The sequence below is a fragment of the Bactrocera oleae genome, chromosome 4, assembly GCF_042242935.1.
Source record: "Bactrocera oleae isolate idBacOlea1 chromosome 4, idBacOlea1, whole genome shotgun sequence".
NCBI lineage: Eukaryota > Metazoa > Arthropoda > Insecta > Diptera > Tephritidae > Bactrocera > Bactrocera oleae.
In genome coordinates, this window is record NC_091538.1 from 38,202,306 (window position 1) to 38,218,318 (window position 16,013).

Consider the following 16,013-nt stretch of genomic DNA (forward strand, 5'->3'; position numbering starts at 1 on the left):
TATTTCGAGTAGATACCAACGGGATATGTATTGAACGTGTGGCATTCACTCGCAAACCATGAATCTTCAATATGGATCACAATATACATTGAACGTGTGACTGTCGCCAGTGACATATTTGTCTGCAATATCATAGTTTACACCCTACTCTTCTGTTGCCAAACCGGTTTTTCAACGGCGAGGGGACGACGTGGAAAAATGAGCGGACCGTGCAGCTCGTGCTCGGGTGGCACCTGTTGTGTTCTCAGATCGCATTTACACACAGACTCTTTTGTAAACCAAACCGGTGAGGGGACAACGAGGAAAGACGAAGGGACCGTGCCACACGTGTCCGGGTGGCACGCTTTGTGTTATTGTTCGTAATAGCTCGCTGCTACCCTTTTGAGCATTCCTTTTCACTTTCAAATTCTTGAATGGTTGCAAGAGCGCTCGGTTTCAAATAAATTCGTTCACAAATTTAAATTCTGTTATCTATTTTTAGTATGTAATATGCAAATATGTATGCACAGAATAATAGAAATATTTTGAAAAATTGTAAATAAGGAGAAAATTAAGATATAGATTATGGAGTTAAGAAATTATGAATTTTCAATAGTTAAAGATTAGGAAATTCCTGTTATAAATTTGGCCTTGAAAATATTAGTAGCGGATATTCAATACATTCTGGTGGATTAGAGAATTCCCGTCTTAAGTATTTCTTTGAAACTATTAAGCGGGTAGATATTATGCATATTGTTCTACCATATTCATGGTAATTCATTGCAAGCAAAATATGTGACCAACATCTAAACATACAAATAAAATGCAACACGCTCTAAGTGTTGCACAATCGAACCGCTCAAATATCCGTTTCATTCGGAACCGTTCGCTGCTACGCAATTCAGCATTCCTTTTCCTTTTGAAATTATTTTCATGGTTGCAATAGTGCTCGGTTTCAAATAAATACATATAAGGAAATATAAATTTCGTGATCCAGATTTTGTTTAAGGAAAAAGTTCGATGTACGCTTTTGTATAAGTACGTTCGCATAAAAATTTTTCGACGCGACACCAAGCAAAATGTTGAGCACCTCTCATCTTTTTACGATTTGCCTCGCAACTTTTGTTATTTTTATAAGAGATAAGCACTGAAAGCACAGCGTTCATTGTGGCATACCCTCTGTTTTCTACTCTTCGTTGTTTCAGTATGAACTGTCACGTAAAGCGCAGAAAGTTGTATGTGAATATGCCTTAAAGCCGTATCTCCACAGGCAATGCACATTGCTAACCATCTGTCAAATATATTGCCATTGAAGTTGGAAATGTTCTTGAGGGACTATCACGATTTACTATCACGAAATATTCAAGCTCGAAATGGGGTCGGGTAAGTACATTGAATAAATCTTCAAGTAACCAATCCTATGAATTTCACTAATACACACGCAAAAATATCCCACTTTGTACGGGTTGCCTCGAAAATTCTACTACTAAAATCACACTTGGTACGGGTTGCCAACCAATATTCTGCTACTAAAGTCACACTTTGTACGGGTTGCCAACCAATATTCTACTACTAAAACGTCCAAATGACAGAAATCTGCTCTAGTGTGTTGCCGTGTTATGTTTTAAAATTTATAATTTTAAGAATGTTTTTATTCCATATTCAAACATTTTATGGTTGTTTTAATTCCTAACGATTAAATTTACATAGTATTATTTAAATTATTATTTATTGTATTGAAATATTAATAAATGTTTAAAATTTTATCTTTTTAAACTTACATGTTTATGTTTTTGTGAGTGAAAATTCTTTGTATCTTGAATATTTAAATTCTTAGTTTACCGGTTTAGTCCTGGGGAACCGAACACCCAAAAAAGATCGGTAACGCGCCTATATTGCAACATCAGAGGTGGTGAGAAAAAGCAATTAAAATATAATAATCTTTTGTTTCGAAAATATTCTTGAAAGTTTTCATTAATATTTCCATTACAAATACATGTTCATTACCAAATTGTTAAACTACATCCTTTTATTTAAAACTCTGTGTCAAAAAGACATATTCGATCAGGTGATCACGGCTGTTTCACATACTAAGCAAAACAGCTGATTCTTTGGCTACTTGTAGGCTTATACATTGGGTAAGTATCAAGGATGAAATGATACGAAACTCTTTGATTCGAGAGAGCGCTGTTAAAGTCCACAGTTTTTATAATATTTTACAGTGGAGCCACTAAGGAAAAAAATAAGTTTTGAGATTTTTTAATGTATTTCTTGGGTATTTTTCTGTTTATATATAACAGAAAAATATACATAAATAATATTAGTTTTAACATAAATAATTTTAGTCTTAATGTTGCAAAACACTGACAAGTTTAAAATAACCCAAACATGAACATTGCTTATTTTTTATATACTCAATAAACAAATATCTTTTAAAAATTTATTCGGAAGTCAAAGTTTAAATAACATTTGCTGGGAATTCTACAAAAAATATGTATATACGTTGACAATTGGTACTGGTAAGCAAGATAATACTCTGCGACAAAATACCCGCCAATCAAAACTATATTAAATCTCTTTAAATAAAGATTAGAAACACACCAAAAAGTTCACTAAAAAATCTGATCTCACAAATCACCCACTGTTTTCGCAATTTGGTGGTAGTTCGTTGTTTTGCTTGTCATCTGTTCAGTAGCCCATTTTTAAATTGAAGTTTACGCAACAAAACATACAACATTGCATTACATCTTTGCTGTCATCATGCTACCGAAGCTATTCATGTATATCAGCTATACTCTAAGTGTGTTCCGCGGAACCCTAGGGTTCCGTGATACCTCTGTCAGAGTTCCACAAGAATTTAGAAAAAAAAATCAAAACACCTCTCTCTGGTCGCTGCGCGGTCTCCGCGGCCGCGCGGAGACAAAACGCTATGAACGTTATTTATTTTTTTATTTGTATTTGTACAAACATGTGTTACAATAGCTGGTACAAAATGTCATAAGTTTGGTATCAACAATTTTATACTTGTACAACCCGTTCGCTCTAAGTTTGCCGGTCTGTGGAATGCGCGTACCCTCCCCCATGTGACAACAAAACTTATAATGTGTCATAGTTTTATCCAAATACATACACAATTTTTGTTGTTACAATTAAGTAATATATATTTTGTATTATGTTTTACGGATGACGCTACTTTTCGAACGTATTTAAGTTTGCCACTGGCGATAGGTATGACCTAAGGTATGACCTATCGCCAGCGGCAAACTTAAAGTATACTTGTGAGCGCGCAGTTTCTTTGATAAAAGCCGCCTCTGAATTAGCGTTATAGTTGTTAACAAGCGACTTTCGCCTCTAACTTTTAGAGGATAAAGTCGATATTGTTTTCAACGCAATTTTTAAATTTCTGTTTTTATTTTGGCTTTTTGTTTATCAAAGGTGCCGACTGGAGTATTTTTGAGAATATTCGAGATCGAGTCTAGGACTAAGTATAAAAGCGGCGATTGCGCGTCGCGCGTCGTCAGTTGACGATAAGCGTTCGGAGCGATAAGTTACTACCGGTCTGTGGAATGCGCGTACCCTCCCCCATGTGACAACAAAACTTATAATGTGTCATAGTTTTATCCAAATACATACACAATTTTTGTTGTTACAATTAAATAAAATCTATTTTGTATTATGTTTTTCGGATGACGCTACTTTTCGAACGTACTTAAGTTTGCCGCTGGCGATAGGTATGACCTAAGGTATGACCTATCGCCAGCGGCAAACTTAAAGTATACTTGTGAGCGCGCAGTTTCTTTGATAAAAGCCGCCTCTGAATTAGCGCTATAGTTGTTAACAAGCGACTTTCGCCTCTAACTTTTAGAGGATAAAGTCGATATTGTTTTGAACGCAATTTTTAAATTTCTGTTTTTATTTTGGGTTTTTGTTAATCAAAGGTGCCGACTGGAGTATTTTTGAGAATATTCGAGATCGAGTCTAGGACTAAGTATAAAGCGGCGATTGCGCGTCGCGCGTCGTCAGTTGACGATTAGCGTTCGGAGCGATAAGTTACTACCTACTTACAAGCGAGAAACGAGTGTTCATTGTTTTACTGGCTGGTATTCTGTTGTCTCAGTTTTATCGGTACATTTCTTCACTGTAGGTGCTAAATTTAGTCTCTTATACGCAGCAAGGATTGTGCATTATTTAAACCCCACTATCCTGACGTGTAACATTATAAATAAAGAAGAATGGAACATTGGCTTAAAGGTGTTAAACGTGTTGCAACAACATCTTCTAATAACGCTGAATGGTCAAAAGCAGTGCGCGCGGAGAATATAGCAATCACCGATCCAGAAGATGATGCCTCGACGTCAAGCTTGACGGTTTCAAAAACGAAAAAAAGGAAGTATGATGAATCTTATATCAGTTTCGGATTTGTTGATTCCAACGGCTCACCTCTCTGCATGCTCTGTAGTAAACTGCTTCCTAATAGTTCCATGGCACCTGCAAAATTGCGCCGACATTTAGAAACTGTACCCCCCGAGTCTAAAGACAAGAATAAAGAATTTTTTGTTCGCAAAAAAGATCAGTTATGCTCGATAAAAAATCTGCAAAGCATTTTTCTACTGTTCCGCTATCAAACGATACTGTTTCACGACGAATCCATGATCTGGCAAGCTACGTCAAACAAGAACTAGTTACACGTCTACAAAATACACGATTCGCCTTGCAAATGGACGAGTCGACTGATGTCGCTGGTTTGGCTATCCTGCTGGTTATTGTGAGATATCCATATAAAAGTTCTTTTGAAGAAGACATGCTTATGTGTTCACCGCTGCTTACAAACACTACCGGGGAAGAAATTTTTAATAAAATAAATATATTCTTTGAAGAAAGTAATCTAAGTTGGAACAATTGTATTGACATTTGTACAGATGGGGCCAAGGCGATGACAGGTAAAACAGCAGGAGCAGTGTCACGAATGAAATATAAAGCACCTAATTGTAGTTCCAGTCATTATATTCTGCATAGACAAGCACTTGCGATGAAGCAAATGCCATCAAATCTAAAATTAGTTATGGATGAAGCTGTAAAAATAATTAATTTTATCAAATCACGACCACTACAATCCCGATTGTTCTCATTATTGTGTGAAGATTATGGCAGCAAACATAAAATACTGCTGCTCCATACAGAAGGGCGATGGCTGTCTCGGGGTAAAACTTTAACAAGGCTATTTAAACTCAGAGCCGAGTTACAAATGTTTCTTTCAGCAGATACTTCTTTTAATTTGAAGGACCGTTTGTATGATAAAAATTGGTTGTTTCGATTGTCTTTTATGGCGGATATCTTTCAAAAACTTAACGAATTAAATTTATCGTTGCAAGGCAAACAGGTAACAGTGTTTCAGGCCTATAATAAAATAACTGCTTTTAAAAGAAAATTAGATTTTTGGATCATTTGCATTAATAAGAAATAAATAGAAAGCTTTACGTTACTCAGTGAGTTTATAAGCGAAAACGACTTAGAAATGTTCGAAGATGATATGTTTGCAGAATTGGTCAATTATCTCAGTTCGTTGCGCGCATCTTTTGAAAAGTATTTTCCCGAAGAACACAATACAAAAATTAAAGTGAATTCATGGATACATAATCCTTTTTTACCTAATTTGGAAAAGCCTGAAAACATGTCAAACGAGATATATGAATCTCTTTTAGAAATGTCATCCGGTACAAGTATGGAGCCACTATTCAAAACGACGCCTCTCAATGATTTTTGGTGCAGAATCCAAGATGAATATGCAATGCTTGGCTAATTGGCTCTCTCTCAGCCACAAAAACCAAATATCGCAATAGACTGGACGCCGAAGCTTATATGAGACTCCAACTTTCTTCCATCAAACCAGATATCAACCAATTGATGAAAAATAAAAAACAGTTTCATACCTCCCACTAGTTAGATTTTTTCTTTTTTAAAGTTTTTTATTATCGTCCTTGCCAAGTGGTGAAGTAAATAATAATTAGTCACTGTTACATTTTACTTTTATTATGCTGATTAATAAAGAATACACTTATAAAAACAATTGTTTTATTGTAGGGTTCCATCAAGTATTTTGCTTCCCAAAAGGGTTCCGTCATTAAAAAAGTTTGAGAACCACTGATGTATATGTGCCCTCTTCTAAATTTGTGTGCAAATGAAAACAGCTCTGTCAAACCATCAAAATGACAGCTAGCAAGGTATGGCCCCAAATATGTTTAGATATCAATTGCTAAACATTAGCAATGTGCAGTCTCCATTGGCAATATTGCCAGCAATTCAGATATATATTGTAACGGATTTCTCGATAAACTCACTCTTGAGTCGATCACTGGATTGTTAAATTAAAGTCCCAATTTAATGGCTATATAATAAAGATAAGTATTTCTAATTCCAACAACTTAGCACTTATTCCTCGTTATTCGAGCTTACAACTTCTTAATTGCTCTTAACACTCTTACTAGAGCTGTGTTTGCTGCACAATCTGGCAGCCGTTATAAAGTCGATTTTTAACTATATGGTTAATATGATGAAATCCTCAACTTTCAATTTTGTGCTATAAACAACAAGAAAAAACTATTTTTAATAAAAATTCCAATAAATAAAGTATATATTATATATATATTCAACATAGACACGTACAATATTAACCAGTTATGATTAAATTATTTATACTTATATACGAGGTGAGTTCAATGGAAGAGGTTAATTTTGAATTTTCTTGAAAAGTACTTATTTATTCATCTATATCTACTTAGTCCCCTTCAAAGTACAAGGCTTAAATAGCCTGAATTTTGAATTTTCTTGAAAAGTATTTATTTATTCATCAATATCTACTTTGTCCCCTTCAAAGTAATAGGCCTTGGATATAATACACTTGTGCCAACGCTTTTTCCAATCCTCGAAGCGCTTCTGAAATGTGTTTTTCGGTATGTCCATCAGTTCCTTCTTCGATTCTGACTTGATCTCATCAATTGTGGCAAAACGCTTTAATTTCATTGGTTTTGGGAATAGGAAAAAGTCGCAGGAAGCCAAATCTGGATGGTTGAGGCATTTTTACGGTTTTGTTTTAATTCAAAAAAATCACGAATAAGCATTGATGTGTGATCCGGTGCATTATCGTGATGCCGAATGCACGACGCAAAATTTAATACATATTTTCAAAAACTTTACTAACCTTTTCTGTTGTCAAAAACAAACTATTAATCGAAATTGGCTTCTAATGCAAGCACATGATATACATATGTGCCCGATTATAACAAAAACAAAATATCTATAATCGAATGTACACAGCCCGCGCGAATTATAAAATTCACATCTTCCTTTGAACACACCTCGTTTTATTATAATGCGGATATATGGCCTCAATAACATATTATATAACATTTAAAATATATAATTTACTTACTTGTATTCAGTAAGCTGTCATAACCGCACACAAGGCCTAAGGACGATAGCTTACGTACAAGCCGTAGAATTTCAAGTCAGCATTAATTTCCTTCTCAACCGATTTACCCACAGCCTCAAGAAACATCCGAGCGTCGTCGTCGTAGCATCCACGAGCGTCAAAGCACGCAGCAGGACATCGTCGTCTAAGCCTACACGAGCGCCGGCAGAAGCATCCGAGCGTCCTCGTCGTAGCACTCACGAGCGTCAACGCACGCAGCGGCAGAATCGTCGTTGTAGTACGTATCAGTCGGACATCATCACCACAGAACACTGCGTGATAGTGACGCGCTAACGGGCCACGCAAACCGCTACTCTGCCATAGAGCTATCCTCGGGTGACGCCACTACAACGCGTAAGACACCATTTTGTACAGTTAAAGTAAACGCAGGAGAAATTGTAGATGTATGAAAATTTAATAAAATACGATTTGTAAAAGGCCCCAAATTTTACAAATTTATTGTAACGAACCCTGGACACGGCGAGTATACCTCAGCAAATCACAAGAAGCAGAGGCAGCAAAAAGCTTCGTTACAATTGGCGGCCGAGCAAGGACCCTGCAAATCGTATAACATCAGGAAGATATTCGAAAGCGCATAACTGCACTGGCAGCCAAGGCGCACGAGGACTCCGAAATACACGGAAAAATTTTAAAAATGGGAGCTGCGTACAAAGCAAATGAGTTCGCTTCACGAGACGAAGGCAATCAGAATACACCACTTCCACAAGATCAAGGCAGAGGAGCCGCGGACTTTTTCGCTTAATCATCACGATGACAGCTGCCACCAATAATCATGCCGAATAACGGCATGTCACTTCAACAGAGCTAGATAGGACCAGGTGAGGAAGGGGTCCGTAAAATACGACGGTGGGAGAGACCCATTAGCGTTCATAGAACGGTTGGAAAAGCTCTCCGAAGTGTACATGATAGACATAGACCTTCTTCCAAGAACCATGCCCGAGTTACTGTGCGGTACCGCTCTCCAATGGTATCTCAACAACAACGAACATTTGAAGAGTTGGACAACCTTCCCGATACTCAGTATTCAGCGACCTTCTACACCATGCCATCAGAAATGGTAGACAACGCAACCCCAGCTGCAGCAAATAGCCGACTACTAAAACCCAGTAGGACGAAGCGCAACAAAACACGTAAGCTAAAGTGCAGGAGGAACGAAGCGGCCCACATACGACGGAGTGACGACAGTGGCGGAGCATAAAATCACTATGACCGACAACCTCCCCATCAAGCAACGATATTCTTCACGAAATCCAGCGATGCAAGCTATTATCAACGACGGGATCGATGAGCTGCTATCGAAGGGATGCATCGAACCGTCTCACTGTGTGGGCGCCGATTGTATTGGCTCGGAAAAAGAACGGTAAGTGACGGATTATCAGCAACTCAACGCCCGATTAGTGCCCGACGCATACCCCTTACCTAGGATACAACACATATTAGACAAAATACGACAAGCAAGGTATATTAGTAGTCTGGACCTTAATGGGAATGTGAGAATTAAATCTCCATACGGAATTCAGCCCACATAACACATGAAGACGCACCCTGTTAAACAAATACAACACTGCAAGTATACAAGAAAAAGGAAAAGCAAGACCTAGCAAGTACTCATACACCACAGTAAAACCACACCACGTAAACAACACAACAAGTACAACAAGTTGATCCTCTAACCGATTCAACCCTTTAGTTTCTGTCGCCAACACAGTCTCCTGTGGACCGGGATTATTTTTTCACGGCTATCCACAAGCGCCGGCAGAAAAATCCGAGCGTCGTCGTCGTAGCACCCACGATCATCACCACAGGACGCAAACGTAATCAATCCTATCCGGACATCGATGGACTGAAGCATTACAACATTGTGTCTAACATCTTTGCCTACAAACCATCGTAAATATGTATCATATGTATAAGTATGATCATGCATACATACCGACACAGATTTTGAATTGGCAGAATTGACCAATATTTTAATCGACAAGAGCTATGTTGCCACATTTGTCACTTTTTTCTGTGATTTGCAGGTTTGCGGGGTTGTCACTTTTCCCTTTCAGAAGGAACATCGGAAAGTTGTTTAATTTATGATTTTTAGTTTTTGCCATCGTCACGAAAAGACGCTTGTAGGCAAACGCATGCTCAGGGAGATGTTATGGTGTCTGCTTTTATGAATGAATCAACTTTGTTAGTTGAAAATATGTTTGCGTTCATGAATGAAAATGTTGTTGTTGTGTTTGTTACTATAAATTTGCGCTTCATCTAATTTACTGCCCTATTGACTTATAGTGCTATTTGAGACGATTGTTGTTTTTGTAGAACAATGTTTGTAGTTTTTGCTGGTGACATATTTACATGTGTACGCATACATATATATACAGGTTTGTGTATGCATTATTTGTTCGGCAGTGTCATACACACATACATACAATGTACATATTTAGCAGTACGCCCATATCTATTTGTTTATAAGTGATAATATCTTGATTTGATTTTGAGTTGTACTTACATACACACATATGTGCAAATTAATTTACCGTCGGAACACAAAAAGTTTTTAATAAGATCAAAACGAAACGCTTTCAGAAGAACGTTAAGCGTTTTTTTTCGTTTGTAAATTTTGTTTACTTAATAGCTAAGTAGTTTGTGACACTGGCGGTGTTGACTTGCATGATACATATGTATGTATATTAATTTTTAATATATAAGGGCCATTTTCTCAATGTCTGGTTAGCAACCATTATAAGATTTTTAGGATATTATGAAAGTATGTTATATATATACTACAAGTTGGTTGAAAAGTTTCTGCGCTCGAAATGAAAAAATACTGTTTTAGGTACGAAAAATATTTTTTTATTCAATATAACCTCCCTTACTCCAATGATCCTCCAATAATTTTATGCCATCCCTATAATGACTTTTAGGAAGCTATCCAAAATACCCGTCTATAGCTGTGATGACCCTTTCCACGAAGGAATTGTTTCAGGTTTCTGAAGAGGTAGTAGTCGCTAGGAGCCAAATCTGGAGAATACGGTGGACGCTCAAGCAATTCGTACTTTAATTCGTTGAATTTTATCATAGTTAAAACACCTTTGTGAGCAGGTGCATTATCTTAATGAAATTTTTTTTTTTTTTGTGATGAAAACCTGGTCAAACTTAGATCTTCACTAACAATGTTATGAACTAGCTCAATGATATCTGGTGTGGTTACGGTTTTTGGTCGTTCTCCGCATGGATCGTCTTTAAGCGTAGGACGACCACGTTTAAATTCACCAGCCCAAAATTCAAAGGTTTAAAGGTGAGGACTCCTTATACACTACTAAAAATTGTTAATAAATTTCCTTTGCTTCTTAACCTTTCAAAACAAAGAATCTAATTACTGCGGGATATTCAATTTTTTCCATATTAAAAAAATACTCTGACACGTCAACTTCAAATGGATTTTAAACAAATAATTAATTGACAGAATGACTTGTAACCTTGCATGTGTTCTCACGACAGATGTACCAACTTGAGGAAAAAATGTGGAGCTAGTAGTACTATTTCTTGGTGAAAGCAGAAACTTTTCAACCAACCTGTATCTTTGTTGTATACACAAAGCATATATGTACATAAATATGTATGGAAGTATATTGTAACGGATTTCTGGGTAAATCGTCTACCTTGTAACTCACTCTTGAGTTCGATCACTGGATTGTTAAATAAACGTTCCAATTTGGCTATACACTTATCTTTATTTCTAATTCCAACAACTTAACACTCATTGCTCGTTATTCGAGCTTAGCACTTCTTGCTTATGTCTCTATTGCTATTAACACGACAACTCTAACTAGAACTGTGCTGTCTGCACAGTCTGGCAGCCCCTATATAGTAGATTTTTAACAAAACATCGCATCTAGAACATTCTGGCAACTACGAATTTGCAAACTTGTTGCTTCTGGCAATTTATTGTCGATTCGATTTTGTTCTATCATCCTTGTTCATCCTACTGCTCCTGCCTAAGCCTGCTCGTCCCGATTAGACATATTTGGAACACCGAATCTCGTTACCCACTTGTCGATGAACGCGGCCGCTACTGATTCAGCCTCTTGATTAAGGATTGTGTATACTTCTGGCCGTTCGGGAACCGGACTATTTCCTAATTTATTAGTGGAAAATTTACCATTTTCATCCACGCCAATTTGCTCAACTGGCGCACCGGAATTGCACTGTTTCATCTGGCCATGACTTCTGGACCTTGACCCTTCAGCTACAATGCATTCAGCATATTTCGCAATTCTCTCCATAGCTATCTGACGACAACCAGTCCAATAAAACCTTTGCTTCACATTTGTACTGCACGTTAAGAGTTTCAGGAATTCTACTTTTTGAAACAACCATAAGTACTCGGAAGATTTTTCGATTTTCGCTTTCCATACTCGATACAAGCAGCCACACACCAACTTTAAACTGCTCCGCTCTGCCCAATATGCTTTTGCGACTGAGCTTTCTAAATTTATTTCTCCACTCGTTGTACACTGGTTTAACTCTACTTCATGCATTTCACTTTCCGATTGTGAACCTTCTTGCAAAGAGTCATCCGTTTCAGTTTTTATTTTATCCCGTTTTCCCACCTGTAGGGATACTCCTGCTGGTATACAAGCTTATTGCTCTTTTGACTGTGAAAACCCTTGTACTGGTACACACGCTTCCTTCTCCTCCAACTGTGAGGACCCCTGCGTTGACATACGCACGTCCCGCTCTTTCGACTTTGAGGACCCTTGTTCACACGCTTCCTCCTCTTCTAAGTGTAAGGACCCTTGTGCTGGTATACACACTTTCTGCTCTTGAAACTGTAAGGACACTTCTGCTGGTATACAAGCTTCTTGCTCTTCAGACTGTGAGAACCCTTGTACTGGTACACACGCTTCCTCCTCTTCCAACTGTGAGGACCCTTGTGCTGGTATATACGATTTCTGCTATTATTTGTTTGGAAATGTACTTGTCATTTATTGGCTCTTTGTGTATCACACCTCGCTTACCGCGAGCTGTTGAAAGTTAAATGACGGAAACATATAAGTATATACGATAAATCATGAAAATTCGGTGACTACTCAGTCAAACGTTTACTTGAACAGTACGAGGCATTATTTAAATATACGTATTTTTCAAAGAAGAGAGCAAAGAAGAAAAAAATAAAGAAGTTTCTGCTATTTTTAAAAAGTTGAATAGGAGTTAGACTTTTGTAGGTATATCTAAACTTTCTTGATTACGCTCCACCTGTTCTTTATAGCCAAATGTGAGATATGTTAAAAAAAGTAACACCCTGCTATTTAAAAAAAGATTATGTATAGTGATGGATTTACACTAGGGGCAGTCGGGGCTAGTGCCCAGGGCGGCAAAATTTGGAAAGTAAGAAAAAATTTTAAATACAATATATAATTAACTAATTCTTTTAAATATACATTTTATCTTTCAAGAAATATAATTTATGCATTATGTATCAAATTAAAATTTTATATATTATATTATGGGAAATTTAAGTGAAAACTATTAAAATAGTTTAATTTATTTACAATTTTATATTTTCGAGTCAAATCAACTGTCAACTACACATGTAACGAGGTTTCTGCGATATAGTTTCTCTCATATTTGACGTTTAGATGGATCTAATCTGTAAATACTTTCAATTTTGAACGCAAAAAATTAAGTGGATATGAGTATCGAAAACGCGCTTTGGACAAAACTAAAAAGGAGAAAAGGTTTTGAGCAAAACTTTTATTTTGGATGATTTTTTTTAAAAAGAAAGAATGTGTAACCAAGAAATCCGAATCTTTGAATTAAGATTGTACAAATTTGGATCATAAAGGTTTGTCGCGGGAATCTTATTAAGCTCCATATTTTACAGAATATAATAATGATTTTTTTGTCGATATGAGCATTCGCTATTTATTGTAATAATAATGCTAATCGAATGATGGTAACTTCTGACAGGTAGTGATCCACGTTTTACTTCAACTTCGAAGCAGACTTCGTCTACGAGTAATAGTACTGACAGTACCACGACTTCTTAACTGCCACAGAATATCATGCATAGCATGAAAACTCTAAAAATTATAAAAAATGAATGTTAACCCTTAAGCAAAGGTCAGATACTAAGAATAGAATAGACTATGACTTAGTTATTCAAACAGAGACAGAAATCTCGTATTGGAGAAATGTTTTAAGAAGAGGAGAGGCTGCCACTATAGCCCTAGCTTTTCGAGGACTTCCATTCCGAGGTGGTAATGAGAAATTTGGCTCGCCAAACAATGGCACTTTTTTGATGCTGATGGAATTTCTTTCTTCTTTTAACCCATTTCTCGAAGAACATATTAGAAAATTTGGAAATAAAGGAATTGGCAGTACAAGTTACCTATCTAAAACTATCTATGAAGAATGTTTACAGCTTTTAGCACAAAAAGTATCTGCTATCATTGTTCAAGAAGTCAAATCAGCGAAATATTACGCAATAATAGTAGATTCCACAAATGGCATATCTCACGTCGATCAACTTTCTTTTGTTATCAGATATGTGAAAAAAGATGGAACGCCTGTAGTTGCTGTATTATCTGTTCTTGAGTTTTTTCATCTTGATCTCGCAGATTGTCAAAGTCAGTCATATCAAAACGCAAATAATGAATATTGAATAAAAACATTCTTAAAGTTATAAATTTTAAAACATAACACGGCAACACACTAGAGCAGATTTCTGTCATTTGGACGTTTTAGTAGTAGAATATTGGTTGGCAACCCGTACAAAGTATGACTTTAGTAGCAGAATATTGGTTGGCAACCCGTACCAAGTGTGATTTTAGTACTAGAATTTTCGAGGCAACCCGTACAAAGTGGGATATTTTTGCGTGTGTTTAGTGAAGATCTTAGGAATGGCTACTTGTAGATTTATACAAGGGCTTCAACGTTTAGACTGTCAAGATTTAATCGACCAGTTTGCAATTCAAAAAGTCGGGCGAGTTTGCCTGTGAAAAAAATAATGCAATACTAATATAAGTCGTCCTTAGTGCAAAATTTATAATTCTAAAAAAAATGCAAACAATTTTTTATATAACCATAGTATATAATAAATAATATATATATAATACATAATAAATTTTCTGCAATTAATTAGTTATTCTGATTCTTAAAAAATTAAATATCAAAACTATTAAAATAAAATTTCTATCATAAGGCGGCATTTTCTTCAGTGAACCAGGTCGGCACAAATTTAAATCCGGCCCTGATTTTGTCGACGAAACCGATGCGGAGTTTATAGAATTTGACAAAATGACAAAAGATAATATATTTAATTAGGAACCATTGGGGGTGGAGGTTGTTCTAACTTGCTTTAACTGTAGAATTAAAGCGTCTTGTAACAGATCCCCTATTCAATGTGACAAGTCAAGAGATTGATTCCTTCCGTGAAAAGTACAGGCAATTTTATATGATTTTGGGTACAGAAATAATTTTTAATACAAAAATAGAGTATTCTTCGCATTTGTCTCATTAATAATTTCTGAACATGTCTTATGCTTTGAACAGAGAACGTATATTACAGAGAAGGTTCATGTTTTTCGCCGACATTAGAGGATTTCACCATAAACAAATTATAAGCGGATTTTACCAGAGTTTGAGCATTTTTAGTGTTAAATGAGAAAAATTAAGCTAATTTCAATGTTAAGAAATATACGCTTACAGATTCGTTTATTTACAATGTCCAAGCGTCTTTGCATTTATTTTAAAAATATTCTGCATGTATTTGGTATCAAAGCATATACGTATATATAATATATACAAATTTACCTATTTCATAATGAATTTCATAAAATCTATTAAAATATACAAACACATAGCCAATAAGTATGCGTTCACCCGACACTTTTTTTAAATGAAGTAAAAACACAATATAAATAGGTAAATCAGTTAAAATTTTTTGCATGTATTTCTTCTTTATATTCTTAAGTTCAAAATGCAAAAACAAAAATGTATATTCCTATTTTCATTTTTGAGATAACGGGATTTTAGTGTAATAACAAGTAAATATAGACACCAGAAAGTCTGCGTTCAGTTAGCTTGAATTGTAAATTCCTTCTTTTTGCGTAGATTCTATTGTGTTTTAATATAATAAGTCGTTTAAAGAGCTCGTGACGCGTTTTAATAATATTTAAAAAAATGGAAACCAAAGGAAAAGAAATTAGTCGTTTGGAAAGAAAAATTATCATTAAGTTGTGAAAAGATGGCAAAAGTTTCAGAAAAATTGGGCAAACTATTGGAAGAACGTATTCCGGAATTTTAACGTCAAAACCGCGATCTGGCCGGCCAAAATCTATGTATGTAAAATAAAGTGAGGTTTGTATTATTAGCTAAATAATTAAATGTAATTTAAAGTTTTGATAACATCTGAAACATTAAATATAATTATGTGTGTATGTAAACAAATATCAAAGAACGCATAATGTTTGTAAATTTGTCTACATGCAACATATGTATGTATGAAAATATGTACACTCATTGTTTCATGTGAAATATCCGTTGT

General features: G+C 35.8%; 1 protein-coding gene across 1 annotated transcript; it reads left to right on the plus strand.

Moving 5' to 3' along the window:
- Window positions 1-3,276: 3,276 nt before the first annotated feature.
- On the plus strand, window positions 3,277-6,570 carry LOC138857106 (zinc finger BED domain-containing protein 5-like). Its single transcript, XM_070108642.1, has one exon. It carries the CDS (start codon window positions 4,556-4,558, stop codon window positions 5,441-5,443), a length of 888 nt encoding a protein of 295 aa, XP_069964743.1. The 5' UTR covers window positions 3,277-4,555; the 3' UTR covers window positions 5,444-6,570.
- The last annotated feature ends 9,443 nt before the right edge of the window (window positions 6,571-16,013 follow it).